This window comes from Pteropus vampyrus, unplaced genomic scaffold (assembly GCF_000151845.1).
Source record: "Pteropus vampyrus isolate Shadow unplaced genomic scaffold, Pvam_2.0 Scaffold23, whole genome shotgun sequence".
Classification (NCBI taxonomy): Eukaryota; Metazoa; Chordata; class Mammalia; order Chiroptera; family Pteropodidae; genus Pteropus; species Pteropus vampyrus.
This window is the reverse complement of record NW_011888804.1, coordinates 6,648,485-6,676,302: the sequence shown is the minus strand read 5'-3', so window position 1 is coordinate 6,676,302 and position 27,818 is coordinate 6,648,485. Positions and strand designations below refer to the sequence as shown.

General features: G+C 39.6%; 1 protein-coding gene across 1 annotated transcript in view; it reads right to left on the bottom strand.

Moving 5' to 3' along the window:
- The window catches only part of FBXW8 (F-box and WD repeat domain containing 8), a 114,469-nt gene that overhangs the window by 54,942 nt on the left and 31,709 nt on the right, over positions 1 to 27,818 (bottom strand). Inside the window, 2 exon segments of the mRNA XM_023528247.1 lie at positions 14,462 to 14,619; positions 27,311 to 27,399. Coding sequence (XP_023384015.1) covers positions 14,462 to 14,619; positions 27,311 to 27,399 — 247 coding nt within the window.

Here is a 27,818-nt window from a genome sequence, read left to right as displayed (position 1 = left end):
TTCGTGAGAAATACAAAAAGGATGCAGACAAAAGACAAGGGTCTCTTGAAAAATCAGGAAGAACATAATGAGTGAGGGCCATCGGCCCAACAAAGGAGACAGGACTAGGGCTTGACAGTCCCACCTGCTCTCTGGGCTCAGGACCCTCCACCTTGACAAGTAGCAGCAGGGCTTAAGGAACTCCAAGTTCACCCTAGACTAGGAACAGTCATTAACGATGACATGACTAACGATGGCCAGTCTTTTGCGGAAACATAAAGCCTGCTCGGCAGCTGTGGATGGGCACCCATGCCAGTTTGCAGCATGCCCCCCCCACTTCCCAAAGGAGGCCAGCCAGAGTGTGGTAATGAAACTGCACATAGTGGAAATGGGATCTAAATGAGTTTAAACTGATTTATGTTAGCTTTTGTAAAGATTACTCGATATCAGGAAAGTGCTACCACTGTGAAATAATGTCGACAATCCTTAAGACCTCCACCTAATGGTACTTGCACAGAATATTTATATTCCTCGTCATGGGAACAAGGACCATAATGGATACCATTTTTGTTTTATTAGGGATGCATATTTAAATTAATCTGCTATTTGCCTAAACAATTAGCTGCTTCTGTTTGTGTGCACAAAGCCAAAATCGCAATTAGGCTTCCATCAAAAAGATAAGTCCCAACTAAAACTGTCCCAGTGGAGTCATAAGAGCTCAGGGCAGAACTTTCCAAAATTACTTTTTAGCATAATGGTAATTATGTTAATTGCTTGAAAGGTAAATAACTGCTGAACTGGTTTTGGAAAAAACAAAACAAAACACACACACAATTGGTATTGCCCCTCCTCTTTGATCTTTTTCGAGCACCATAAAATTTAAAACAGGTTAACAGTTTAGGAAGTCATAGACTGGTCACTTCTTGAACTTGAACTACAGAGCTTGCCTTGTGGCCATTCGTGCTTTCTTGATTAGAACTTATTTTAGCCATGAGCTCCTCTTCTCTCAAGCTTGCACGATAAGCACCTGAGGCTTGGTCTCAGCTTTATAATAGTTAAGTAGACAGGATCAATTAACTGCAGTTCAGAGACACTAAATGAAGTTGACTATTTATAAAGACAGCTGGCGATTGCAATTTCCACCACGTAAATAAACACTTGTCTATCGGAAATTAAGCAGAAGTCAAAAGGAATTCTGCTACAAGAGAAAGGGCATTTTAACAAGAATTTTAAAGACACTGATAGCACTCACTAAATGTGTACCTCTTCAAAGTGCATCCAACATCACTTTGAAATGTACATCAGAGATGTGAAAGTGGCATAAAGCTGACAGGACAAGAAGTTCTGTTCTCATGGAAGAGGTGGCCAATGGGCGAGTAATATCACTGCAAACAAAGGTCCCAAAAAAGAACAAGGCTGAATGAAATTTATTCTTCACTTGGCTGCTGTGTCTACCGTGCACGTCATCCTCCACATTCTAGCTGAACACATCTCTAAAGCTGAACTCTGTTGCTTATGGCAAAAACAAACACACAAACAAAAAAAGAAAACAGTAAGTTTGAAGCATTCTGGGAACTGTAATTTTTAATTGACAAGTAAGGGAATTGAAAATGACTGGTTAGGGCATAAGCAAAGCAGTGACCAGACATGAGATACAAAGCAGAAACCGAGTCAAGAAGAAGAAAAGCTAAATATATTTAATAGTCTCAAGTTCAAAACAGCAGAACATTTTTTTAAAGAATTAAAAATGAAGATACTGTAGATTGATGAGGAATTTGGACCAGCTCTTCTATAAGAAGAAATGCCGAGAAGGCAGATAATGTGAGACATCTGTGCATGCAGCCACTGACTCCCCAATACAACTGAGTGACATAAGCATAATACAGAATATATTGGGAAGAGTATATCAGACACTGATTGTAGCTGATGCCTATAGAGAAGAGACTAGGTGACTGGGGGGAATCAGAGGACCAGGTGTCTGTTGGTTGAAAAAGAACACTTACTTTATACTACGTATCTTTTGGTACTATTTGTTTTTCTATATGTAATACTATATCAAACGACTTACTATAACTTATATATACATCTTTACATATAGTAATATAATTAATGATGGGACATTTTTATTTATTAATCCCAATCATAATCTGCATGATTTTATAATATTTAACTCTGATGTACAAAATTAAATTAAAGACTCAAATTCTACTTCTGACCCACCAGTGGGTTAAAGTGAATTAAACTCCAAAGGAGTCCATAACATCACCATCACTCTCCCAGGGTCAGACCAGTCCAGGACAGTAGAAGGCCTAGGCCAAGGCTGGCATTCAGTAAGTCTTAGCCTCTGTGTTCGTTCTCATGCTCTCATTCTCACCCTTTTTCTCTCAATACTGTTTATTGCTAAAAGAAAAATGTCTTATCTTCAAAAATAGTTGTACTCGTAAGCTGAATGACATTAACTATAATATTTAGAATCATAATTTTACAATGATACCAGTAACTGTTAAAGCTGAGTGATGGGTAAATAGGGGTTCGTCATACTATTCTGTATCATAATAAAAGGGTTTTTAAGAATAGTAATTTGAAACACTATCAGTAACAAAAGTAAAAACTATTAACTTGTAAAAGTAAAAAATATTAACTTGTTTTACAAATGTTTTCAGTAGCTACACTAGAAACTGAGTGACTTCCTGAAACAGATTTACAATGCAAATTCCAGTAATGACATTTTGCAGCTTTTACAAACCCTGTTCCGAATCCTCAAAAATGACTCAAACAAAAAGAAAAAAAAATCCAGACGTGAAGATTCAGATGATGGCAAAACAGCATTCAGTTTTGAGTTACCTGGTTTCAAGTGAGAAAGAGAACATGGAAGACACAGATATTCTACCCTCTCACTTGGACATTCGTATTCGAAGGCAAATCTCTCCAGCACCTCTGCAAGTTCTGTCAGGAGCCCAGGGCTCTCCCATCTCCCTCCCTGTCAGGAGGATCATGACAGCCCAATATAGACATCTCCCTTGAACTTCAGGCCCACGGATCCACCTGCCTTAAGACCAGTGGTCTTCAGACTAAAATAAATTTGAAAAACTAGGTCTCCTTTTCATATTTGATATATAAAACTGACAATTGTTCATCTGAGTTTTCAGTTGTAGCCAAAAAAAAAAAAAAATGCAACTTCCAGCATATTTCTAAACATTGACATTTTAAAATAAAATGGTTACATCATTCTTTAATAAGTTTTTTTGAAACTGAATACCATAAATGAGATACTCACCATCATGTATTTTTTTAATGGGGGTGAGGAGAGAGGAGAGACAGTCCAAAGATAAATAGCAAAATACTGAAACAAAAAGCATGTTGAGAAACACTAATTGTGTAACCATCACCACAAAAATACAGGTTCCAGTCTTGGGGCTCCATTTCAGTCAGATGACAGAAAATGAGCAGGCACATTCTTTTCCGAGTAACCACTTAGCATGTTAAAAAAGCATGGCATTAAATTGCTATAAAAGAATCTAATCTTGTTTAATAATCTAACATTCTTTTGTCTTATTTTGAAATATTTCAGACTTACAACAAAGTTGCAAAAATTAAACAAGAGTTACAGGATACCCTTTACCCGGATTCCCCAAATGTTACCATATTATATAACCATAGTAGCATGTTTAAAGCCAGGAAATTAATGTTGACACAGTATGTTAATCTACTGACTATTCGAATTTTGCCAATTGTCTCACCAACATCCTTTATCTGGTCCAAGATCCAATCCAGAAATCCACATTAAATTTAATGTGATTTCTCCTTCACTTACTCCAGTCTGGGACAACTCTGTCTTCTCTGTCATTCATGACCATGACACTTGAAGGCTACTGCACATTTATTTTGTAGAAGGTCTCTCAGTTGTTTGATGTTTACTCATGTTTAAAATCGGGTTATGGGTTTTTGGCAAAAATAGCACAGAAGTGTCTTTTCAGTGTATGACATCAGGAGGTAAATGATGTCAGTGTCTCATTACTGGTAATGGTAACTTCCATCACCTGGTTAAGGTGGTATCGTCAGGTCCCCCACATAAAGTTACTGTCCTCCTCTTGTGGAGAGATCACTTGAGACAATGCAAATATCTTGTTTTCCATACTAATTGTACCTTCCACTGAAGGATCTTGCTTGCAACAATTATTATTGTAGTACTTGCCAAATGTTTTCTATTTTCATCATCCTTTCTCCATATATTAATTGAAATACTACTGTAAAAAAGAGCTGTCTCTGCTCTCATTTATTTAACTATTTATTTACATCAATATGGACTCTTGGATATTTACTTTATTCTATAGGTTATAATCCATTACTATCATATTTTGTTGCTCAAATTGTCCCTAATTTGGCTGTTAGGAGCTCCAGTTTGGTTCCATTGTCCTATATAAAGAAACTGCCCCTTCCTGCATCTTTTAAAAAGACATCTTTACTTTCTGGCCTCACAAGATGTCCAGATTCACACTCTAGCCCTGGTTCCTCTTATTGAAGAATAATATTTAGAAACCAAAATCTAGACACTAGTAGCTGTGTTCAATTATTACTAGGGTAGCAAAATATATTCTTGTGACTCTTAGAAATTTGAATGAGCAAGTCCAGTTCTTCACTTCATAGGTCCTAAGTCAAGCCCTTAAAAATATGCAGAAAAGCCTTTCATGGCCTTGGAATAGAAGGTTGGAGAGATCTGATTACCCAGGAACTCCTTTTTGTAACACTGCACCCTGGTTTTTAAGACCTTTGTGGGAGGAAAGTTAAAAGCAAGGAAAGAGGAACAAGTCAAGAGTACAGCAGTCTCCCTTATTCATAGAGGATACGTTCCTAGACCTCCAGTGGATGCCTGAAACCGAGGATAGTACCGAACCCCATATATATAGTTAAGCCTTGAACAACATGGGTTTGAACTACATGGGTCCATCTACACGTGGATTAAAAAACAAAACAAAACAAAACATTAGCTCTGTAATCCATTTTCAGTTAACGTGTATGCGACATGAAGTAAAAGTAAGGTTCATGGGCAGGAGGAGAAGGCATATAGACACCTGCTTGTTTCATCATTATATGCTGAAAACATGATCACTTCTTCACTGAATTACCTTGGCACCTTTGTAAAAAATCAGTGGGGTTTTTTTTTTTTTTTCTGAACTTCATTCTGTTCCAGTGAATCTATACGTCTCTCCTTATGCCAGTGTCTCAGTTTTGATTACCATCATTTTACAATAACTCTGAAATCAGGCAGGCTAAGTCCTCCAAATTTATACTACGTTTTAAAAACTGTCCTTGGCTATTCTTGGCCCTATGCTTTTTTTTTTTTAATTTTAGAATCAGCTTATGACCTTCTACCCAAAAAAAGCTTGCAGGGGTTTTGACTGGGACTGGATTGAATCTCTAGATCAACTGAGCGGGGAGAGCTGACATCTTAACAGCACTCAGTCTTCCATGAAAACAACTTTCCATTTATTTGGACCTTCCTTAATTTGTCTCAGTCACATTTCACAGTTTTTAGCATATTGGTCTTAAACATTTTGCTGAATTAATCACCAGTGATCTTTTATGTTTGACGCACTATCAATTTTCTATTGTTGTTAACTTGAAGAGACAGTTGATTTTTGCATATTGACCTCATACTTATTAGTTCTAGTAATGTTTTTATTGTTTAGGATTTTACTCATAGACAATTTATCCATTGACAATTATACTTCTTCCTTTCCTATCTGTATGTTTTATCTTTTTCTTGCCTTATTGTACCAAGTAGCCAGTACAATGATGAATAATAGTAGTGAAAATGGACATCCCTCCCTTGTTTCCAATTCTAAGGGGAATGAACTGTCTTTTACTCTTAAGTGTGAAGTTAGCTGTAGGTTTTTCATAGATGCTCTTAAGCAGATGGAGAAAGTTCTCTTCTATGACAACTAGCTAAGAGTTTTTATCCGGAATACAAATTGGTTTTTGTCATATATTTTTCTGTTACATTGACATGATCATATGGTTCTTCTTTAGTCTATTAATATGAATTATGTTGACTTTCAAACGTTAAACTAACCTGGAATTCCTAGGATGAATGCTAGCTGGTTATGATGTAATACCCTTTTAATGTATTGTAGGATTCATTTTTATAATATTTTGTTGAAGATTTTCACATCTAGATTCCCGAGGAATATGAACCTGTAGTTTACTTGTTTTCATGTACTAGTTATTCTTTTTCTTCTTTATCTGGTTTTAGTAACAGAGTAATGCTGGCCTCATAAGTTGAGATGAGAAGTGTTCATCCTAATTTATTTTATGAAAATATGTAGAATTGGTATTATTTCTTCCTTAAATGTTTGGGAGAATTCACCAATAAAGCCATTGGGCTTGCAGCTTTCCTTGTGTGAAACTTCTAAACTCCAATTTCAATTTCTTTAATGAAAATAGAGCTACTTAGGTTTTCTAGTGCTTCATAAGTGACTTTTGGTAGTTTGTATCTTTCAAAAAAAAAAAAATCAATTCATCCATTTCGTCTAACTGGTGGAATTTACTGGCATAAATTTGTTTAAATATTTCCTTAAAGTCGTTCTACCATTTGTACTATCTGTAATGATGTCACTTCTTACATGCTTGATGTTGAAAATTTCTTTTCTCTTTTTTTCCTGATTACTCTGGGGCTAGGGTTTGTCAATTTGACTGATCTTTTTAAAGGAACTAATTTTATGTTTCATTGATTTTCCTGTATATTTTTTTCTCTCTTCTAGTTCACTGACTTCCGCTCTTATCTTTATTACTTTATTTCTTACACTTATTTTGTTTCATTTTATCTTTTTCTAGTTTAAGGTAAATAGTTAAATTATTGATTTGAGACTTCATTCCTAACAGAATTTTAATGCTATAAATTTCCCTCTAAGTACTGCTTTAGCTACATCCCATACATTTTGATATACTGCTTTTCATTTTCATTCAGATCAAAATATCCCCTAACTTTGTTATTTAGAAATGTTTAATGTCCAAATATTTGGATATCTTTCTCTGCTCCAGCCCTACAGTCAGTCATTTCTGCAAGTAGCCCTGGCTCCTTTTAGTAGAGAGTGACATTGTCAAGATCTGAGCACTAGGTGTGCTCATTCCTCCTGGGCTGTTGCTGTCTCTACATCTTCTCAGCAAACAAAGCTAGGACGTATATGAACATATGCATACGAGCACTCACATCTCTACTTACTTCTCTATCTATGTGAAAATCATGAATTCTACATAGATGCCTCCTATTCCACTCCAGCCCCAAGGGTTCATTCTGACTACCCCCTTTCCATACCTATACCTCCCTTCTCTAATAGTAAGAAAACTGGCTCCCATCACCTTCAATATATGTACCTGCTCATTCTCCCTGTATGTTGTCAACCTCCAAACCTGGCAGGCCACTGCTCCACTCAGACCCCCTGCTCCACCTGTCCCTGGCCTCGCTGGGCTGCCTTCTTACTCCGCAGACCTGCCTAACTGCTTGTTGACTAAAAAAGAAGGGAAGTTTTACTTTCAAAACAAGAATACAGTCCACAAATATATTTATTCCTGCTTTAGCAGAGCCCTAGGGTTTAGGATGGAATAAACGCTACAACCAAAATTGCAAGTATCAAAAAGGAAATTAAATTCTGACTTAAAATTCAATTTATTTTCTTCCCCTCAAAAACTAAATCGTCTTTGGTTTTCATTAGGTATATTTAAGCGCTTGGACAATTTATTTCTCAAGTCTCAACTATCTCCCCAAAGTTACCCTGTGCTATCTACTGCTCCTTTACATTTTTTAAGCTCAACTGTAACGAGACAAGACAGCCACTTTGAATTTATGCATCATACTGTGTCTTATTAAAAGTGAGTTTTCAGTAAAACCACCCAATAAGCCAAAGGATTAACACCAAATCTTGTATTATAAATTCAATGTGCCACTTCTTTTCTGCATGAGAAAAATTATTTCAAATTATTTTCACTAGTAACTAGTTTTCCCAGAAACTGATCACCTGCTAGTCTGCACCTACAGCATGAGAATTTCCCTCTCTAGTGTTTCTTAAATTTGAGAGCTTGCAGACAGACCTCTAAGAATTCATCTGTGCATTCCTTAGTGTGACAAACAAAGCATTACAAGGCATGTAGGTGATCACTTGGTGCCAACAGCCTGTGACTACAAAATGCAAATTCAAATACTGAGACCCCACAGCACGGCTCAGTTACAAAGTAAAAAGATCCAGATTCTTTTAATTTTTTTTTTAGATTACCACAAAAAATACACAGATTTTAAAATTTTTCCCAAAGATCTCACAACTCCCATTCAAGACTGTACCTGTGGACCCCTCTTTGAGGAACACCACCCTGTTAGTTAAATGCATATTTGGTCCAAAGCATCCATAAGTAAGTGTGAAATAAATACAATTTCAGGCTCCTCTTGCTGAAAATGGAAAAACCTTTTTTAAAAAGCATTTTTATTTGGCAATATCCGCCAAAACGGAAACACAGTCTCTATGACTTGTCTATGAAACAAGATCTAACACCTCAGATCACACCAGGTGACAGTGAACTTCAGGTTCAATGCCCTAAGAAATACTTGCTTAACACAAAAAGAACCACCTCGGTTCAGAACTCTGCATTTCTATGTTTAATTTCGCTCTGAATATCTTTAAAATATGAGCATTTCTACTGCTAAGGAATTGTTTAAATTTATTAACATATCCTACCTTATAAAAAGACTTACACCAGGTATTTTTTGGTTTTGGGGAAAAAAAGTTGTTCCATTTTGTTTTGTTCACCGAAGGTCTCAATGAAATTCCTAAAACTAAGTTCAGTAGGCAAAGCTTTCAGGCAAGAACTAGCTTTTGAAAATTCTGAGAGAAAAATGACCAGAAAAAAAAAAAAAGACGGTGAAAAAAATCAAAATTCTTCACAATCCACAGCCAGCTGGTTGTCCGAGACATCTCCCAAGCGATGCTTTAGTGGGTTAATAATCTACATCTAAAACTTCAATTTCAGTTAGGGGAGGGAAGGGGAGGAGACCAAATATTGCATTCAAATGTTAGGAAATGTTAGGTCACTACATTCAAATATCATCATCCACATATGAATAAGAAACATAAGCAAAATAAGTAGACGCAGACTAGCGGGTAACAAATAACTGTTTTTTTTTTTCTTATTAAATAAAATTTTAAACTTAAGAAGCACCTAGTCTCCAAAGCCACCTAACGAATGCATGGTCCTACTGTCACTATTAATATGTCAGTAAGCGAGAAATCACAGCCCCTTCAGCCAGGGCAGGCACAGTCCCCAACACTGGAGCAGTGTGTGTTCAGACAGTTGCACGGGGAGTGCTGTAGAAGTGGGGAAGCCACTGTGCCTTGCTTGAAGGCACCAAAGAAAGACGACTGTCGGCCGTCCCATCCAGGTTTCCGCATGCTAACATGAATGGGGTCTTGTCTCTCCTCTCCCCACTTAGGGGGAACAAATAAGAACTTCTTTGCACCTGAGAAGTGTGTAATCCCATTTCTCTCCAAAGAGTGAGTGTTCAAGACAAACTCTGCGCAGGGAGTGGGTTTCCATACACTGCCGTTCCCTAATGCTGTGGCTCAAGGCCAAAGGCAGGCAAGCATGGAGCAGATGGAGTCCTGGCAAGGTCTCCACTGTCCCTGCATTAGCAGCATCTGCTCATTACTCAGAACCTTCGCCTGCTTTATCTAATGCTCCAGGAAAAGCATTTTGATTTGATTCATTTCGGTACGGTAACGTGCAACACAATTAGTGGTAAAAATCAACCTGGAGGACGGCCAGTGCTGACAATCGGAAACAAGGCAGAAGAAATATGAGGCCAGTGGGTTGGAATTCAAAAAATCACAACTGTGGATCACCTTGCCAAATCGCCGCACCCCAGGTGGGTGTACAGTGTTCCTGCAGGGCAAGGAAGCTAAAAAGGACGCAGGGACGACTTTCACCCAAAGCAGTTTCCACCTCCCTTCTGGACTGACTCCTGTGGAGAATACGTGTGTTGACCATCACGGGGTCTCGATGGATACAGAGTTTCCCTTTGGCACAGCCAGGGAGCTGAAGTTCATTAACTCATTTTATTGTCTTATTCTTCTCTTCTGTGGGGCACAGTTACAAATTTTATATACCAGAGTGCACAAGGTAAGTTTCCTTTTTGCCACAGCTGTGCCTAAGAAGTGACTGTTCGCTACTACTGGAAAGGAGCAATGTAAAAAATGTACATTTGATTATTCAAGCTGTCTTTGCCCAGAAGTAACTGCTCATGAATACGCTGGTATAAATATCGCAGTGTCAATCTGTTAAACTGAAGTGAGACCAAAGACAAGGCCACCTGAGGTCTGGGGAAAAGTGAGAAGTTGTTGTTTATCTCAGAAACTGTAACGACCCTGATCAGACGGGTAAAACAAGCTGAGAGGGACAGGGAGGCAAGAAAACACAAGAACTCTCACCAAAGAAATAATTCTAATACTGAAAGGAATCTGGGACAAATCAAGATTGAACGTAAATGATGCAGTCGTGGAAGTCGATTTTACCTAGAGTACGGAAAATCCCCTAGGGCACGACGTGAAACCCAAAAGGACAAGACGGACGAACGTGAAGATGTAAATGTAAACCAGACAGACCAGCTGGAACGGAACAGAACACCTGGAAACAGAATGAAATACTAAAAGAATTTATATCTAAAAACTTGTAAAGGCAGCACCTCAAATCAGAGAGGTAGAGATGAGCTTTCTAGTAAGAGATGCTGGAAAAAAAATATACTCGGATTCAGAGCTTATACTATTCCAGCATGGATTCTACATTGATCAAGATTTAAACAGAAAAAATAGAAAAAAAATTACAAGTAGCAGGTATACATGTGAAAAAATTCAATCTCTCTCACACTAAGAGAGATTGAAACTACATTTGGATATCGTTTCTATCAAAGTGACAAACACCTAAAAGTTTGAAGCATACTTTGCTGATAAAAGGAAACGAGCACACCTTCATATCTCGCTAGTAAGAGTACAAAATAATATAACCCCATGTGCATTTTTATAGGAAACTATCCTTCCTGCACTTACATGAAATGTCATTTGTACAAGGTTTTCCACTACAACACTACAATAGCAAAAGGTCAGAAAGAATGCAGCTGTTCCTCAATAAGGGACTGCATAAATAAACCACAGTACTTGTACAATGGAATACTATGCAGGTATGAAAAGGAGTGCATTCTCTAGACACTGGCATGGACAAGCTTTCAAGATGTGTCATTAACAAGACATATGCTCTCACATGTTTACTGCAGCATTATTCGCAAGAGCCAAAATATGGACAAAACCCAAATGCCCACCAACAGATGAATGGATAAAAAAGATGTGGTACATATATGCAATGGAATATTACTCAGCCCAAAGAAAGGAAGATATCCTGCCATTAGCAATAATATGGATGGATTTTGAGCATATTATGCCAAGTGAAATAAATTAGAAAGAGACAAACAAGTAATTTATGATACCGCTTATACGTGGAATTTAAAGAAGTCAAACCTGTAAAAAAGAGTAAAATGATGGTTATCAGGGGGATAAGATTGATGGTGTTTAAAGGTACAAATTTGTAACAAGTAGTAAATAAGCCATAGGTCTGTAATGCACAGTATAGTGAATACAGACAATATTGTATTATAATTATGTAATGAGTATCACTACAATGGCAATCACATTACAATATATAAATCTATCAAAGTAATATGCTGTACCCCTTAAACTTACACAATGTTACCTATCAAATTTACTTTTAAAAAGATATGTCATTCGGTGAAAAAAGTCAAGGTGTGGAACAATATAAGATTAGGTATGCCAGCTTAAAAAAAGGAGGGGGGATAAGAACAGATATTTATATTTGTTTATATTTGCAATCAGAAATACTGGAAGGCTAGACAAGAAACTAAAATATGTCTGCTTTAGAATGGAGTGGACAAAAATGAAGAGAAGCAAGATTTCTCAACATATATCTGTTTATAATAGCTTGATTTTACATTTCTAAAAATGTATTACTTAGTTCAAAACATTAAATAACAAAATAAAACCCACTCATTTATGGATTAAAAAGTACAATCACACACACATTGATACACAACTACCATCTAGAAAAATAAGCCTTAAAGAAAGTCCACTGAAGAATGACAAACTGAAAAATATTTGAAATAGATATGACAAGTGTTATTTCCTTGGTCCTTCCTTTTCAACCAGAAAAAATAACAACCCAAAGAAAAATGGGGAAAGATAGGAACAATTTTCAGAGAAAGAACTACAAACAACAATGAAAAGATGTTCATATATACTAAAGAGAAAGGCAAAAACAACAGTGAATGCCATTTCCACCTGTCAGGCAGGCGGGGGGAAGCGTCACTCTCATATACTTTCCGTGAGACTATGAACTGGTAGAACCTTTTTGGAGGGCAATTTGGCAATCTTTATCAAAACATAAAGTGTCTATAGCCCGCAACTCAGTAATTACCAGTAATTTGCTCCATGGACATACTTGCTTGAGTCCATATTTGTTCAAGGGTATTGCCTGCATCGCTATTTTTAATAACAAAAATAAATATTCCAAATGTGTATCACTAAGGGCCCTAATAAATAAATTACAGTACACCGCATAATGCAATATTACACAGGCTGGTAAAGAATACGGTTTACCTGAAAGTGCTAATATGGAAAGGTACCAAGATGTGTCATTCAGTGAAAAAACCAAAGTGCAGAAAAATATCTAGAGTAGGACCTATGTGTAAAGACTGTGTGGGGTGGGGAGGCAGGCTAGAGGTAGAGGAACAGGGAGGAACACTTTAACTTCTTTTTGGGTACATTTTATTTTTCCATAGTTTTTTGCTATTTGAACTGTTACTATGAAAAATGTTTCAAAACCAAGTATTTAAAATATATTTTGGCAATTATTTAGTAAGAAGAAAATAGTTTCTCTATTATATGTACATGGTTCCCGTGTTTCTGTGCCACACAGGAATGAGGGTGACAAAGACAATTTTATCCAACAATATAAAACCAGTGGCACACGTGCACATCGCTTCAAGCGATATTTTCAAGCCCACGAGATGGGAGACATGGGGGGTGCAAATAAATCAGGTGCACATTTCTAGAAGTGTCTCTGTGTTTAGCATTACATAATTAGCACTACGACCACGCATGGCCCAGGAGACACAGTCATAGCTATGGAGTCACTAGTGACTAATGACTCAACCTCAAGCAAATCACTTAGCTGGTCGCTTTGGACCTCAGTTTCTCCACTGGATGATAAAAGTATGTGTGTGGCAGAGAAGACTATCAGGTAATTCTAAAGTGATATGATTGATTCTAATTTAAAAGTACTGCAACCTATGGATAGTTTTAAAAAACTCATTGGTAATCTGGAAAGTTGCAAACACACTCAAGCTGCTCATATGTTACCTGTTCAGCATCTCAATGAACAGATACCAAAAGAAAACAGCTTAGCTGAATTTCTAGAGGTTGGAGAAAAAAATCCATCAATAGTGTCTACTAATGTCAAACCAAAAAAATAGAGCTCATGTTGTTAAATAAAATGAAAATATTTTTAAGATTTCAGTTGTACTTTTTATTTTTAAATGGCATATGGATATAAAAATCTCCATTATCTACTTTACTACTGTTTTGTCCATCTGAGCCAACTGATAATGCTACACTGACTCTGAAGGTTTGCCATGGTGCCATGACATAAACACCAACATTCTAAAATATTTTGTGGTCCAAGTTTTGGGAAAGTGGAGAAACAAAGCTTTTGCACATTCAAACTTTACACCATAATGGAAGTTAGGAGCATGAGAGGTAGGAGTTTAGGATAACCATGGCTATTGAAACTAGTGGCTATAAACTGTCAAGTGTTTCTATTCTTACCTAGTTCTGTACGTAAGTCCACAGTTGTTCATAAGCAAAAAGAATTCTATCAGTCCCAGAAAGACAACATGTTACCACAAATTATCTTGTATGGTATGTGAGTGCCAGGAAAAGGTAGGCACTGACTTTTATTTTTCTATTTCCATATTTGTCTATAGATTATCTACATCTATTCCCTTTTCACTGTTCCCTTTGGACCGAGCAGAGACTAAAGGAAAAGTAGGCCAAATATATTTAATATTTTACACCAAACAAGTTATTTGCTTAAGATGGCTTGGCCAGCCTCATGTCTGGCACTAAAACCCAGCCTGACAGTTCCAGTAGGAATTAAACACCAGTTTTAATGGGTGCTGTGTTCCAATGCCTACTAATGCACCAAGAGTTATTGGCCAACTTCTTCAAATAAAGGCAAGAGTGACTGTATGTGTGTGAACGTGTGTGTGTGCCCACGTGTACGTATGGAGGGATTACAGGGGGGAGCCGGCCACAGCTGCTTAATTTTTGTAAAGCTTTTTTTTTTCTTAATAGGGAGGAGGGCTGCGGTTACTTACCATCCTCATAAGCCGCTACCGCCAGCGAGCTGTTTATCCTCACAAAGGAGACATATGGCTGCATTCCAGGCTCGTCCTCTTCATACTCTGAGTCCAGGAAGGGGGCTATGTAGTCCCAGGTGCGCGTGTCCCACACCCTCACATCCCCTGATGTATATCTGGAAAAGAAGGACACACTTGGTTCCAGGCAGAGACTGGAGAGCAGGGCCACAGTGGAGAAAATGGGGAGAGCCTTAAAACAGCAGAGGAGTCAGACGTGGTCGGCGTGGATCCACTCCTGCCACACTCTTTAGATGAGTAACTCCAGCAGGAGAAAATGTCAACTAGATAACAGGAAGGCTGTGAACACATTTCATGTTCTCCTAGCACCGTAGTGACAATTTCAAATGAGAACACTACACTAATAAACAATTATGTATTGGGATATCCTTGTTTTTCTTTTTACACTATTACAACTAATTTGCTACCTTAAGTTCTCTCAGTAAGGAGATTACTCGCAGAAATTCGTAGAAGCCATGGTTTTTACATAAACACACACGAAAGACAGGCAGAGAGAGAGAGGGGCAGAAACACTAAGGACTAATGGTCTTACAGGCACAAGCTTTCTAATACCTCATCCATGCATCAGATTTGACTGATTAAAGTCCCTAAAGACTAATTGATTTGCTGAAACAATTAAATCTTGCCTTTAGCAGCCAGACAATGCTGCCTTCTCATGAAAAGCTCTTGCCGAAATGCATGACACTCCTGGTTTTGTCCACTTAGAAAACAGGAGCCCTCACTCTCTATTACTACTGTCACTCCAACAAATGACTCTCTCCATCAAAGCTGAGGCAGGGCCAGAATCTGCTTAGACACGAAGCCCCTAGGATAATGGACTGGCCAGATGAGGAGATGGTGCGCTGCCGGCCACTGAGGTATTTACCCTGAGATCCTTACATCTGCTACAGAAAGTTTGATTCAACACGCACAGCAACTGTGGGGAGACTTTAGAAATGTTTTAAGAGTCTCATGGTATGCCCACACGAACACAAAGACAGATCATTTAGGGGGTTCACAATCTTTCTGAGGCCCGAGTCATTGTTCTTTCAGGGTTTCTTTGATCCCATGTTAAAAGTATAGAGTCAAACAAGATAACCTCTGAGACTTATTTACTACTGAAATTTATGACATTTTTCATCTATGACGTAGTTAAAGATCAATTTCTCATGTGCAATTTCTCAATCAAAAAACCAAGACAACTCTGATTCAGGAGTTTTGTTTACCAAATGTATTCCCCTCAAATTATTAACAGACAGTAAATACACACATTGTGTAACTCGGCAGTTATTCTGTCGCACAAATGCTCCATTTTGGAGAATTCGATTCTCTCCCTGCAGACAGTACATGTGTAAAGAGCCAAAAAGCAGACACGTGCTTTCTAAAACTGAACTGATGGGCCTCTGATCACTGCTCCTCCAGTAAGTAGAAACGCTCACTCCACGAGTGTCATTAAGCCTGGTGATGCACAAGCAAGAGCGGACGTTAACATCACTGGGCCAAAGCCTGGCCGCTGGCTCCCAGACCCTCCAGGCAGTGTTCCAGGTCAGCCTTCTTAACAAGAAACTCTATACGAGGATACACACTCCAATGCACCAAAATGACTAGGCTCACCCAGACATCCTGAAAACGACCCAGGTGTTCCCAGGCATAAGACCACTCGCTTAGCTAGAGATACTGAACAGAGGTAACATGTTTGAATTTCTAGACTGTATATGATTAGATTCTTAAGGTCAATTCTATGTGAAAGAACTAGTCCACTCAGAAAAAGAAGGTGAGAAGGGTAGCTGCGTTTTTCAGAAATACAGAGAAGTGAAAGAAAGACCGCTGGCCTATCAGACGGCACCAGCGGTCTTCCTGTGGTCCTTTGTGGTGCCCTGTCAGGCGCCACAGTGGTGAGCAGAGGGCTGCAGAGGAGAGAATTTCAGTGGCCTGGGCTCCCACCCCAAGCCCTCTTTACACAATAAATTCCGAGGTAAAGCAACAACAACCAAACAAAGCTTGAAAAACTGCTGAACCACGCAACAGTGAGATGTGAAATGCAACTTGTTGATCTCTCTCATTACTTGGAAGAGCAGAAAGAGAGGACCGAGGTGCCACAGAGAAGAGCACTTGGTATCTAAAAGGCTGACAAGCCTCTTCCAGGAACTTGTCCCACTCACACTGCAACTTTACACATCTAAAATTAAACGCATGCTCGCCTCAAAAAGTTTTAGTTTACCACTAAACTAGCCTACTGCTGAATTCCTTATTTTAGTCAGTGGTTTTTCTTTATTTTTGCCTGGCACCCACACTGCTGTATATGTTCAGGCTGCAATGCCCTTTCTGTTCTTCTCATTCCCTGGAACGCCACAGAAGTCCAAATCCCTCAACACCTCATAGCCACACCTGACGGCCTCTGTACAGCCTTCCTCCGTCTGAGTCTCCCACACGTTCATCAACCCTGCACAAGCCAAGCCCTCAAAGATCTCTGACTCCACGAACCATCCTCCCTTTTTCCCTTCTCCTCCACACCAGACCATGGCCCTGTGAGCTACACGCGCCATGACAGCAGCCTGGACTGACACTCGTGGCAACTGCGTTTGACTATCTGACTTCATCCACCCTACGAACCTACAAGCTCCTAAGTTCAGGGGCTGGATCTTGCTCATGGCTGTGCATCCAATGACTGGAACAGTCAGCCTAGAACAGCAAATGACACCTGGCAAGCCCACTGTATAATCTGAGGTCTTAACACCTCATTGAACGAAGTTTTAACTACTAGCCCAGCACTGACAACCCTCCACAAACCAGCTTCCACTCATTTTCTACTCTTCCTGAGCATGAGCCAGCCTCCAGACAAGCCTGCTACTCACTGGCTTCCAGACTCTCTTGCCTCTGAACCCCAGCTCTTAGACACCTTTTTAGAGCCCCTTTCCTCCTCGCGATCCAGCCCAGTAGGTCTCAATTTTGACTGCACATTATAGAATCACTGAAACAATTAAATCGAGATGCTTTTAAAGCTCTCAATACCCAAGCGCACCCAAGATCAATTAAATCTGACTCTGGGGTGGAACCAGGCATCAGCGTTTCCAATGTACAGCCAAGGGTGAGAACTGTCAACCTAGCCTGAGCCTACCAACTCCTCAAGGTCAAGGTCCTCCTCCTCCGCAAAGCTTTTTGACTCAACTATTGTGTCCTGTGTCTGAAGAAATGGCATTCACTGTTATATTCCCTGTCTCCTCAACCTGATTCTGAAGTCCCTGAGAAGGCCACATGTCAATGCCATGGACTCCATCATAATAGTGACTGAAAGCAGGTATCCACAAGTGACTGGTTGGAGTGGCACCTCTTTTTATTTCTACTGCCCACCTACTGGTGCTTATAGTCAGTGAGACACCTAGAACGCACACATCAATATGCGTTGGGCTTCCTGCATGTCTATTTTAATCCAAACTGATTAAAATATATCTTTATAAAACACAAGATAAGCTAAATTATTTCAGTAAACATGAAATTTTACACAGATACCCATTTAAAGTAACACCATTCTTCATGGCCAAAGAGCATGATAACAGCACAAATGTTTTGCTGCAAAATATAAGAGACTCTATGTCTCCTTTATGATGGTAACAGAGAACAAACATCCTATCTTAGCAGGTACTGCGTGATGACTCAGCAGTAGGCTTGAAAATCTAACACAAGTGAAAGCAACCACATCAGTGGAGCTGGGACTCGGAGCCAATGAACTCGAGCTAAAGAAACAGATGTTTTCGAGAGGGTCAAACACTGGTGGGGGCAGAGGGACCTGGACCAACCCCTACATGCAATCTGAAGTGCTTAACAATGCTGGCCAGGAGAAGCAAAAAGAGATATCGCAGGGAGGTAGGAAAAAAAGGTTGATTTTTCTCCAGAGCTCCAGATGTCTTTATTGCTGCCTAATGACAATTATACTCAACCAATTAAGACACCACTATGACAGTTGCATTGTCAGTAAGCCTTTGGACCCCAATGTTGATGGCTCTCTAATTACTATCTGTGCAAAGTACAACTGCAACTAATATGTTAGCTGATGTAAGAACACTAAAGAAAAACTGAAGAAGAAAGCTTTTTCTGAATGAGTAAGGCTGTCCCAGCCCATGGCACGGGCCAGTGAAACTGTATGCTTTCTCGATCTTTTTTTATGCTTGGCAAGCCTGAGTTTACCTCCAAATAAATAGGTCAGAGACCACAGCTGATTTTTTGTTGAAAGAATGGGAACGGAGCCTCTCTCGAGCTCGGCAGGCCAGAGCAATTGTCAATTTTAAATGATTTACCACCAAAGAGCTTTTATTAACCAGTAAGTTTCCAATACGTAGACTACTTATTTGGACTAAAAGACCTGAAGCTAAAGAAGGAAGAAAAGTACCACTAAACACAACCTTTAACCTTTCCTCTTGTATAAATGTCCCGCACGGGTGGGAGAGGTGGGGGCATGATTCATTTTGCTTCAAGGTACCAGTGCTTCTTTGCTAAAAACAATTTTTTTTAAGGCTCTTCATAATAACCTGGGGGGTTGTCTTGATTTAAGAATGCTGGAGTAAGGTTAAGTGACTTACCCAAGGTCACAAGAAACATTTTAGTGGCACAGCTGGGATCAAAACAAGTCCCCATGCTTTTTTCAATCAGCTGCTTCGCCAACGAGCCACTCTGCTTCCTCAGATGACAGTGTCTTTAAACAAATACGGCTTTTAAGAACCATCCCCATTTAAGTGCAATATAAGGAATTTATTGTTTTCAATATTATGACTCAGGCTTGCAGGACACAGCCCCTGACCCTAACTCATCAATTCTACCACTATATCTCAATTAGAAGGCAAGAAGCCAACAAAAAGGGCTCAGCATGCTGGTAAGGAGTGTGGGGCTGGGCAGATGCAATGGTGCCTCCCACACCTGCTTCACAGGTGATATAGGAGGACACATGGTATGGATGGGAAAACTTCACCCTCTGCAGGGCCATACTCATGCGGCCACCTCCAAATTAAGTCACAATTCTATTCTGATCAGGTACTCGCGGGAGCCAAAAGGAGCACTATTATGAGGCCTCAGACCAGGAACAGTAAATGGTTTCACTGTGTGTCAAATCCAATAAACTGGTAATGGCTGCCTATAGCCCTGTGTTAAGAATTCTGAAGCTGTATTCCATCCAGCTCATTGGAAAAATAAACACTATAACAGATTATTAATGTCCATTGGTTTAGGAATGAGGAATGGCAGCATATGGACAAGTTACTTGCATATCTGCCCCATACTAAACTCTGCCGGGCCAGCTCCTACTTATCCTTCCAGACTCAGTTGAGAAGCCACCTCCCAAGAGAAATCCAGCCTGACCTGAGTCTGCCTGTACAAGATGCCTCTCTCCAGTGTGTTTTGGTGGCCTGCTCTTTCCCTACCCTAACATCTCCTATGCTGTTCTGTAACCGCCTATAATTATAGCCCTCTGAGCAAAAGATGTATCCTTGCCCAGAACAGAGGATGTGTCTGCAGTATTCATTTGAGCTTGTAAATGTTGAATAAGTGAATCTCCTGACTTAAACTTAGAAGATGGAAGTGGTTTAAAGCCTACAAAGCAATTAGGCAGAGGCCCCTAACTGTGTAGCACACATATTTCAAGAAACATTTATGCCCTTAACATGTGGAGGTTTTAAGAACTATTCACATACTCCATACTTTCTTTAGTAATACCAAAGATTACAAATCAATGAAATCAAGAGTATTTACTGTTTTCTATGAAACATGACTATGTCATATTATGCAATTAACAAAATGAACTCAATCCCACAGTGCAGTCTTTTTGTGGAAATGCACTACTACAAACATCAAGTGCAGCTTAAGACGCATCAATTGAAAAATAATGAACATCTTAATGGACCTTACGAGATACATGCACTACACACTTAAAACTGTTTTCCATACATCTTGGTTAATCACAATCAATAGAGTCAGAGTCAATGATGATTATGCAGAGTTATTGTAGCTGTGGCCCTTCCCATTATTCCTCGGAGAACCAGAGATGGATAAATGCAGTCATGAGTTCACCAGTATTTATTAAGGATATTCTGGAGCTCCTTCATTAAGGATATAATAAATGTAATGCTCTCTTCTAGTCTCTTATCAATATCTTACCTCAGACTTATTTACCAGAAGAGCATGTATACCTCACAGAAGAAAATAAATTTTAAAGTATTTTTAAAAAGAGGTCCCTAACGGGTAATGATCAAATTCCTTATGGGAAGCAGCCCACTGTCATAATGAGCAGCAGCACAAAATCAATATAAAACGAGGATGAAAGGAAACCTGTCAAGAGAAAAAAAATTTTTTTTTAAAAAGGAGAAAGACAGAAAGCACGTCCTTAGTAAATATAAACATGGGCTGATATTTGTCTAACGTAACTTTTACCACCAATCTGTATTTACAAAGCATCTGTTATCAAGAGCCTCAAAGTAATCCTAGGTAATATTCATTTTTTATACATTCACATGAAACTAGCAGAGTATTGAAAACACAGTCCGTGAGGTGTTTTCAGCTCCTAAATAGAAAATATTTTAAAAATTCAGGGCAAATATATACTATTTCAGATGGAAGCCATATTTTGGCATGGTATCTGGTCAATTCGAAGGCACATTTTTAATTACTGAGAAAAGTGGAGAACAAAATGGCTAAAAGCAAGGTATTTCAAGTTACCTTAGATCAGGGGTCCCCAAGCCCCGGGACCATGTCCCAGTACCGGCCCCATGGGCTGTACTGGGCCACAGAGCAAGAACCGGGCCACAGAGCAAGAGGTGAGCGGCTGCGGGTGAGCAAAGCTTCATCCATATTTGCGGCCGGCCGCTCCCCAGCGCTAGCATCACCACCTCAGCTCCACCTCAGATCATCAGGCATTAGATTCTCATTGGAGCACCGGTCCCTGGTGCCAAAAAGGTTGGGGACCGCTGCCTTAGATGCACGCCTATGTCTGAACTGCTGTCTTCTAACAGTTTTTAATTATGAACAACGATGACATTCCACTGGAAGTGCCACCAGGCAAAATGAACCAACCTGAGAGTCAGAATTTAAATTTTACATATACAAACCAGAAGCTCAAAATTTTGCTTCACGTCTACAGAAGACTGAAAACCCTCTCGACTCTAATGTCCAGGTTGTGTGGACAGAGCAAATAAAAATGAGCCAGAACTACAGCCAGGGGTCACTTGGCTGCTGGAGAAGGTGTCGCAGTTTTGTTACACGTCTACTTGGGCACACTTGCCTCAAAGGGAATGAAATCTGGAGATGAATGACAATGCAGGAGACCAAACGGGACAACTGAAAGAAGAAAGCTAATATTTTGCAATATTAAACGATACATTTTTCCCTCCAACCCCATTTGGCAGAGGAGAAACAGGGAGACAGTCACCGTTCTTTCTAGTAAAGGTAGGTACTGTCCTCTAAAGGCAGATCACATCGGCGGAAAACGGGAGAAAAACCTCGACACAAAGAGGGCGCTTGATATTTTTTTATACCAAAAGTCGGGGAAAAAGGTCCTCAAATGTCAATAGAGAAGTGTGCTTTCTTGTGCAAACTGAAACGCTTCAGACTTAGGAATCTTCAGTAACAGTGAGGAGGGAGCTTATTGCAAAACACCACCGTACTCCTGGGCATCTGATAAAAGCTTTCGGTGAGCTAATAGCTTAACGGTTAGCAGAGCTGGCACCAGGCCTCCAGCGAGCCCTAGGCTTGACTTTCCTCCTGTAGCTTTTACCTGAGATGCTCTTCTTCACTAGGTGGCAGTAAAGCAAATGTACTTCTGGCAAATTATACCTAGACCTACGTCTCAGGTTTTATGATGTGACCTTTCTGAACTCATGATGTCATCTATTTTCAACACTCTTCACTTCCACAGTGCAACTGGGGATCAAGAGAACAGTCCAGGCATCGCAAAACAGGACGGGGATACTTTCATACCCTCATCTCTTCTATTCTTTATCCTCAATGATAAACATAGAATTTGCAAAACATTCTAAAATTCTCAGAGCTGTCGCCAAAGAAAAATAAAACAGAGACACGAACAAAAACCACACGTTCCAGTCACTTACTAGTCAACAAACTTTCTAGATAACGCCTCTTCTTCTAAATACAAGGAAAGCACAAACCAAATCTCACTACATTTCAGGAGTGCTACCAGATCACAGAGAAAACGCAGCCAGGAAATGCAACTCTGACAAAAAGAGACAGGTGGCTTATTGCATAGAAACTGGTGGCTTCGGAACACAAATTTTTCTCAAGTTAAATGGGAAATTTTTGCTGGAAAATCAAAGTAAAGGTTGTGTTTGAATGAATTAGTCCCGGTTGAAGGAACTTCCACTTATCTAACCAGCAAAAAATCCCAACTGGTTCAGGTGTATCTGGGATGCTGGATATCACTGCTAAGTGGCCACATGAGAGCACTGAAAGCCAGAGGAAGGAAGGGCCTGAGCAGGAGGCGGGCAGGTCGGAGATGCATAAGGAAGCATAAGGAAGCACAGAGAGTGCAGGGTGGCGGGAGCATGAGCTTCCATTCCACCCACGCTTCCCTCAGAGTTTCCCAGGCGCCGGGCCTGGCACGAGGCTCTGAAGGTACAAAGACGCTTAATACACAGTTTCCACATTCTAAGAGGGGTCCAGCCAATAAGATCCAACACTGCCAAGAGGCTGAAGGGAATGAGCCAAGAAAAGGCCACTGGTTTGTGACCTGTGAGACTACAGCTCAGTGGAAGGGCTAGGAGGGAAGCCAGGTTGCAGGAGGTTAAGACGTGGATAGGGAAGAAGGGAGTTGTACTCTATGGTTATTTATGGCACTGAGAAAAAACGTGCATGCAGAAGAGCAGGCCTGAGGGGTGGTTTGGAGACTTCAAACCAAAAAGTTAAATTGGAAAGAAGTTAACGGTTATGAAGGCACTTTAAAATAATTTCTTAATCTGGAAAGTCTAAAAATTCATTTCCCTAAATCCAGTAACTCAAACTAGGAAAATAATTAGACTAGGGGAGAGCAATGGAAGAACTTTAGCTCTTTCTTCAATGCACTTATATGGAACTCAAAGTTTCTACATTAAGTATGTTTTATAATTTTTAAATAAAGATTTGTAGTACAAAGGGGAAAAATCTGCAAAACTCTATACAGAACATACTCACATAATAACAAAACACAGAAAGTGACTTTAATGTCCATTACTAGAAAAATGAATAAGAAAATTAGGATTTAATTATATCCTAGGAGTTTCTGCAACAAATCAAAGAAAGTAATGAAAAGTATGAAATAACATGAAAAAAGTCTTATCAGTCAAGTGAGGGGGGGAAATGCCAAAAATGTAATGTGGGCTATGCTTATGTTATGTAAGCATAAAAAACCGACTGAAAACCAAACCACATACACACCAAAAACTGTAACAGGGATTGTGTTAGCATGAGAGGATTTAGGTGGCTTTCTCTTCTCCACTTTCTAATGGTTTTGCAAAAACAACATGTTTTTATTGTTGCTTTTATTTTTAACAGAAAAGATACATGCCACCAAAGAAAAGCCAAAATGATGCTGTAACAGACAAACGTCAGATTGGCAAATGAGGGCTGGAGACGGCGGCGCCACTGCCCAGCCCCGTGTGGACACTGCAGCAGCAGAGTGGGACGGGCATGCGTGCCCAACCCAGCTCGTCGGGCCTCTCTGGGCCTCAGGTATCTCACACGAAGTGAATGTTTGGAACAGAGAGCCTCTAAAAGTCCCTCTGGGTTTAAAACGGTACGATTCTAAGTTGAAAAACGAAGAAATCAGAGAACAGGAAAGAGAACGTAGGAATTTCTCTAGTTTCCCACATAATGTAGTATATAGGTAGGGGGAGGGGCAGTCTGTACTAAATTTTAATGCTTACTTCAGACAAAACCACATATAAGCACTATGGGCATTTAATGAAATATTACGTACCACCTCCAGTTTTAAAAGATGCTTGGAAAAAAATTTATGGCTGTAAAGTTAAAAATTGGTTCAAAGTAAATGAACAGTATAAAACAAAAAGGTTAGGTGAAGCTACGCGGCCACACGATTAGCTGCCCTGTAGGCTGCAGATATTCACCTCTGCAGGAGTTATGAGAAGGGCAGACGCCGGTGTGGGGGCGGTACGGGCTAAAAGGCTACATTGCTGCAGACACCTCGGGAGGAGACAGCGCTCCAGTGGGCCTTAAAGTATGGGGAGGGGGTTTCTTTTTGGGGTGATGAAAATGTTCTGATATTAGATAATAGTGGATGATTATACAACCTTGTGAATATACTAAAAATCACTGCCATACAACTTAAAAGGTAAATTTTCTGGTATGTGAATTACGTTTCAACTTAAAAAAAGATGTGCTCAGAGGAAACTAAGTAGAACAGTGTGGGGAAAAAAACCAAAGGTACACCAAAGAGAATCACGAGAAAGGCGGGTTAGAAACAAATTTTAAAAGGTTCAAATGTCAGGAAAAGGTAATTGGAAATCATCATCCATGAGGCAGTAAGGGAAGACTCACGGACCAAAGTGGGAAAGACTCACGGACCAAAGTGGGAAAGACCAAAGTTTTGAAAATTACGTGTGTTTCCTCTACTAGAAATACAAGCCTCGGGTAAAAAAAAATAAGTATCAGGTCCTTTTCACCCGATAGGTACTTGAGTATCTCAGGTGAGTCTGTGAGTGAATGAGCATTTGAAGATTACTTGGGTCTGTGTGAAAAGAAGAATAAAGAAGAATCAAGACTGTGTCAATTGTAAGACTAATAAAAATTAGTCTAGGCCTAAGAAACATGATTCTATACCAGGAACATTAACAAAGAGGATTAAAAAGATGGAAAAAAGCAAGAGATTTCCCAAGAGTCTTTGTTCTCTGTCAGTTATATGAAATATATGTAACAGGTTTAAATGCAGAAATGTTACGTAGTTTATAGCTCTAGCTATACAGAACTTAATTCCACTTCTGTAAGAGAGAGAGAGAACAAAAGGGAAGAAAAAGAAATGCAAGCTAAGCAGAAGAGAAAGAAATGATGAGGTGGCCACTGTCTCTTTAAGAAGCTCCTTGGAGATACATAACTGTAGAAAGCCTGGTGAATACAACATTGATTGGGAATGAGGTAACCACAAACACCGCTGTCTCAAATGAAAAGGGATTCAAGATCTGACCCAGAAAACAAGCATCGTAACCACCAGATAAAATTTTAATGATAAACACAAGATGCTCTACATACAAGCAAGATATGAAGTATCTGATGCTAACCCATAAACGTAAGGTTCTCTTAGAAAGAAGAGCCGTGAGGAGCCTCTCTGACCCACAGATCAAGTTTCATCTTATCGATCCACAAAACTCTGCCATCGCTTTGCTCTGTGCTGGCACAATCTGTAATGTTGTGCAGACCTCACGGGAACGCGGCGGCAGGAAAAGAAGGGCTGGCATCTGGACTCCTGGCCAGCCTGTCTTTTGTGAAGTCCATGTCCAGATAAGAAATTTGTAACTGGCTTTTGAGATTAAAGTCTCCTTTATTTCTACTTTTATGATTCTCTCAGTCTACTCTCAACAGTCTGTGCTCGAAGGTCTCCTGACACACTAGGAGACCCCTTTTGGCTAGAATGATGTAAGTCTCTCTCATAGTTATCACAGGATCTCAGAAGTAGTGGGAGGAAAGGACCTTACTTATTATGAGGCTTCAGGCCCACACCTGCACAGTGAGAGGTGGAGCCTAAAGCTGCACTGATGACTGGAGAGACAGGACTCCTGATTGCTGGTCCATTAGCCTTTCTAAAACAGTTCCACTACACCCTCAAGAAGGGCATTAAGCTCTAAGTTGTGGCTGGCAAAATAAATCTAAAGAAAAGTGTTCCTCCTGGGCATATCTTGTTAAAAGTAAAAATGCTTTCTACATAAGGCACTGCATACCACGAAATATCAAAATAATCTGTTTGGAATTTCACTTTAAATGGTGCTCCTTAAGGAATGCTTCTTAAGAAAAGATTTTTCTTTAAAGAAAAAAACTGGCCTACTACTAAGTTGTTAAATCCAAGGTTTGTTTTGTTTTCCTCCAGGTAGGACCCTCTCTTGGGTGGCTCACTCCAAAGTCAATCCAGACTCAGAAGTGTAAGTGTCCTGGTCTCTCTAGCATTAAGTATACAATTCGAGACTCTAGTTCAAAACATCTTCATCCAAAAAGAAAATTTATATTATATATTATACATAAACACATCTCTGTAGTAAAATATAAAGAATTCATGAAAGTGGTTTTGGGAACAGAAGCCAAAGGAAATCTACAGAAGCTAAAATTAAATTTCTTGGCCATAGAGACAAATAAAAACCCTATTTCAGGGCAAGGTAAATAGCAAATATGTACTACGTGGTGGGAAAGGAAGACTGTGTGTGGCCACAGCCCTTCCTCATAATAAAAGCTTCAGAACAAGAGGACAAGAACAGGACCTCTTTGTGCCAACACTTATTATTCTTGCTTGACTTTTTATGTCTTCATAAAATACAAACTGTGTGCCTTAATGAAAATCTAACATAACATGCCACGAGAGTGATTTAAAAGCTAGCAAAGACATATTGAGACAAATGGATTACAGATCTGCTCGGCAACATTTGCTTCTCAACACTACAGAGCTCTCAAATACTGGGGAACGGAATCTTCTCAAACATGGGCCATGTATACCTATGTATATACGGGAAAGTATGGACTCTCAAGGGAAGATAAGGTTGTTGGGACTCGGAGGGTGGTGCATGAAAAATGAAAGACCTCATGATGAAGAGTATTAAGTGAAAAACTGTTTTTGCTTACCCAGCAATGACGACGCCATCGTGAGAATGCACATCACATAAAACTGCATCGGGAATATGTTCCAGCTCACTCACAGCACCCTTGCGATTCTGTGTAAGGAAAAAGAGGATGCAGATGATACTATTCTTGGGCTAGATGGAAGGCAAAGCATTTCACTTTACCTACATTCCACAGTGATTTTTAATGGCATGCACTGTGTTCAACGTTATCTGGACATTCAGAAGGACAAAGACAACTAATGTGTTAAGTTATTAGCATTTACGAGTTACACACACATGAAGAACACTGAACTAGAGGGCACAGGTGTGTGAGGCATACTGTCCCTGTCCCCAAGGGAATTACAGGATGCAAAAGAAATATGTGAGCACATATAACTACAATCCGCAGAAGGTTGGTCATGGCAAGTATCTGACAAAATTGTACAAAGTATATTGAAAAGTTCAATTCGGAGGAGAGAGTATTTAATAACATTTTACCTGTTAACAACCCTTATAAACAACCCTCGGAA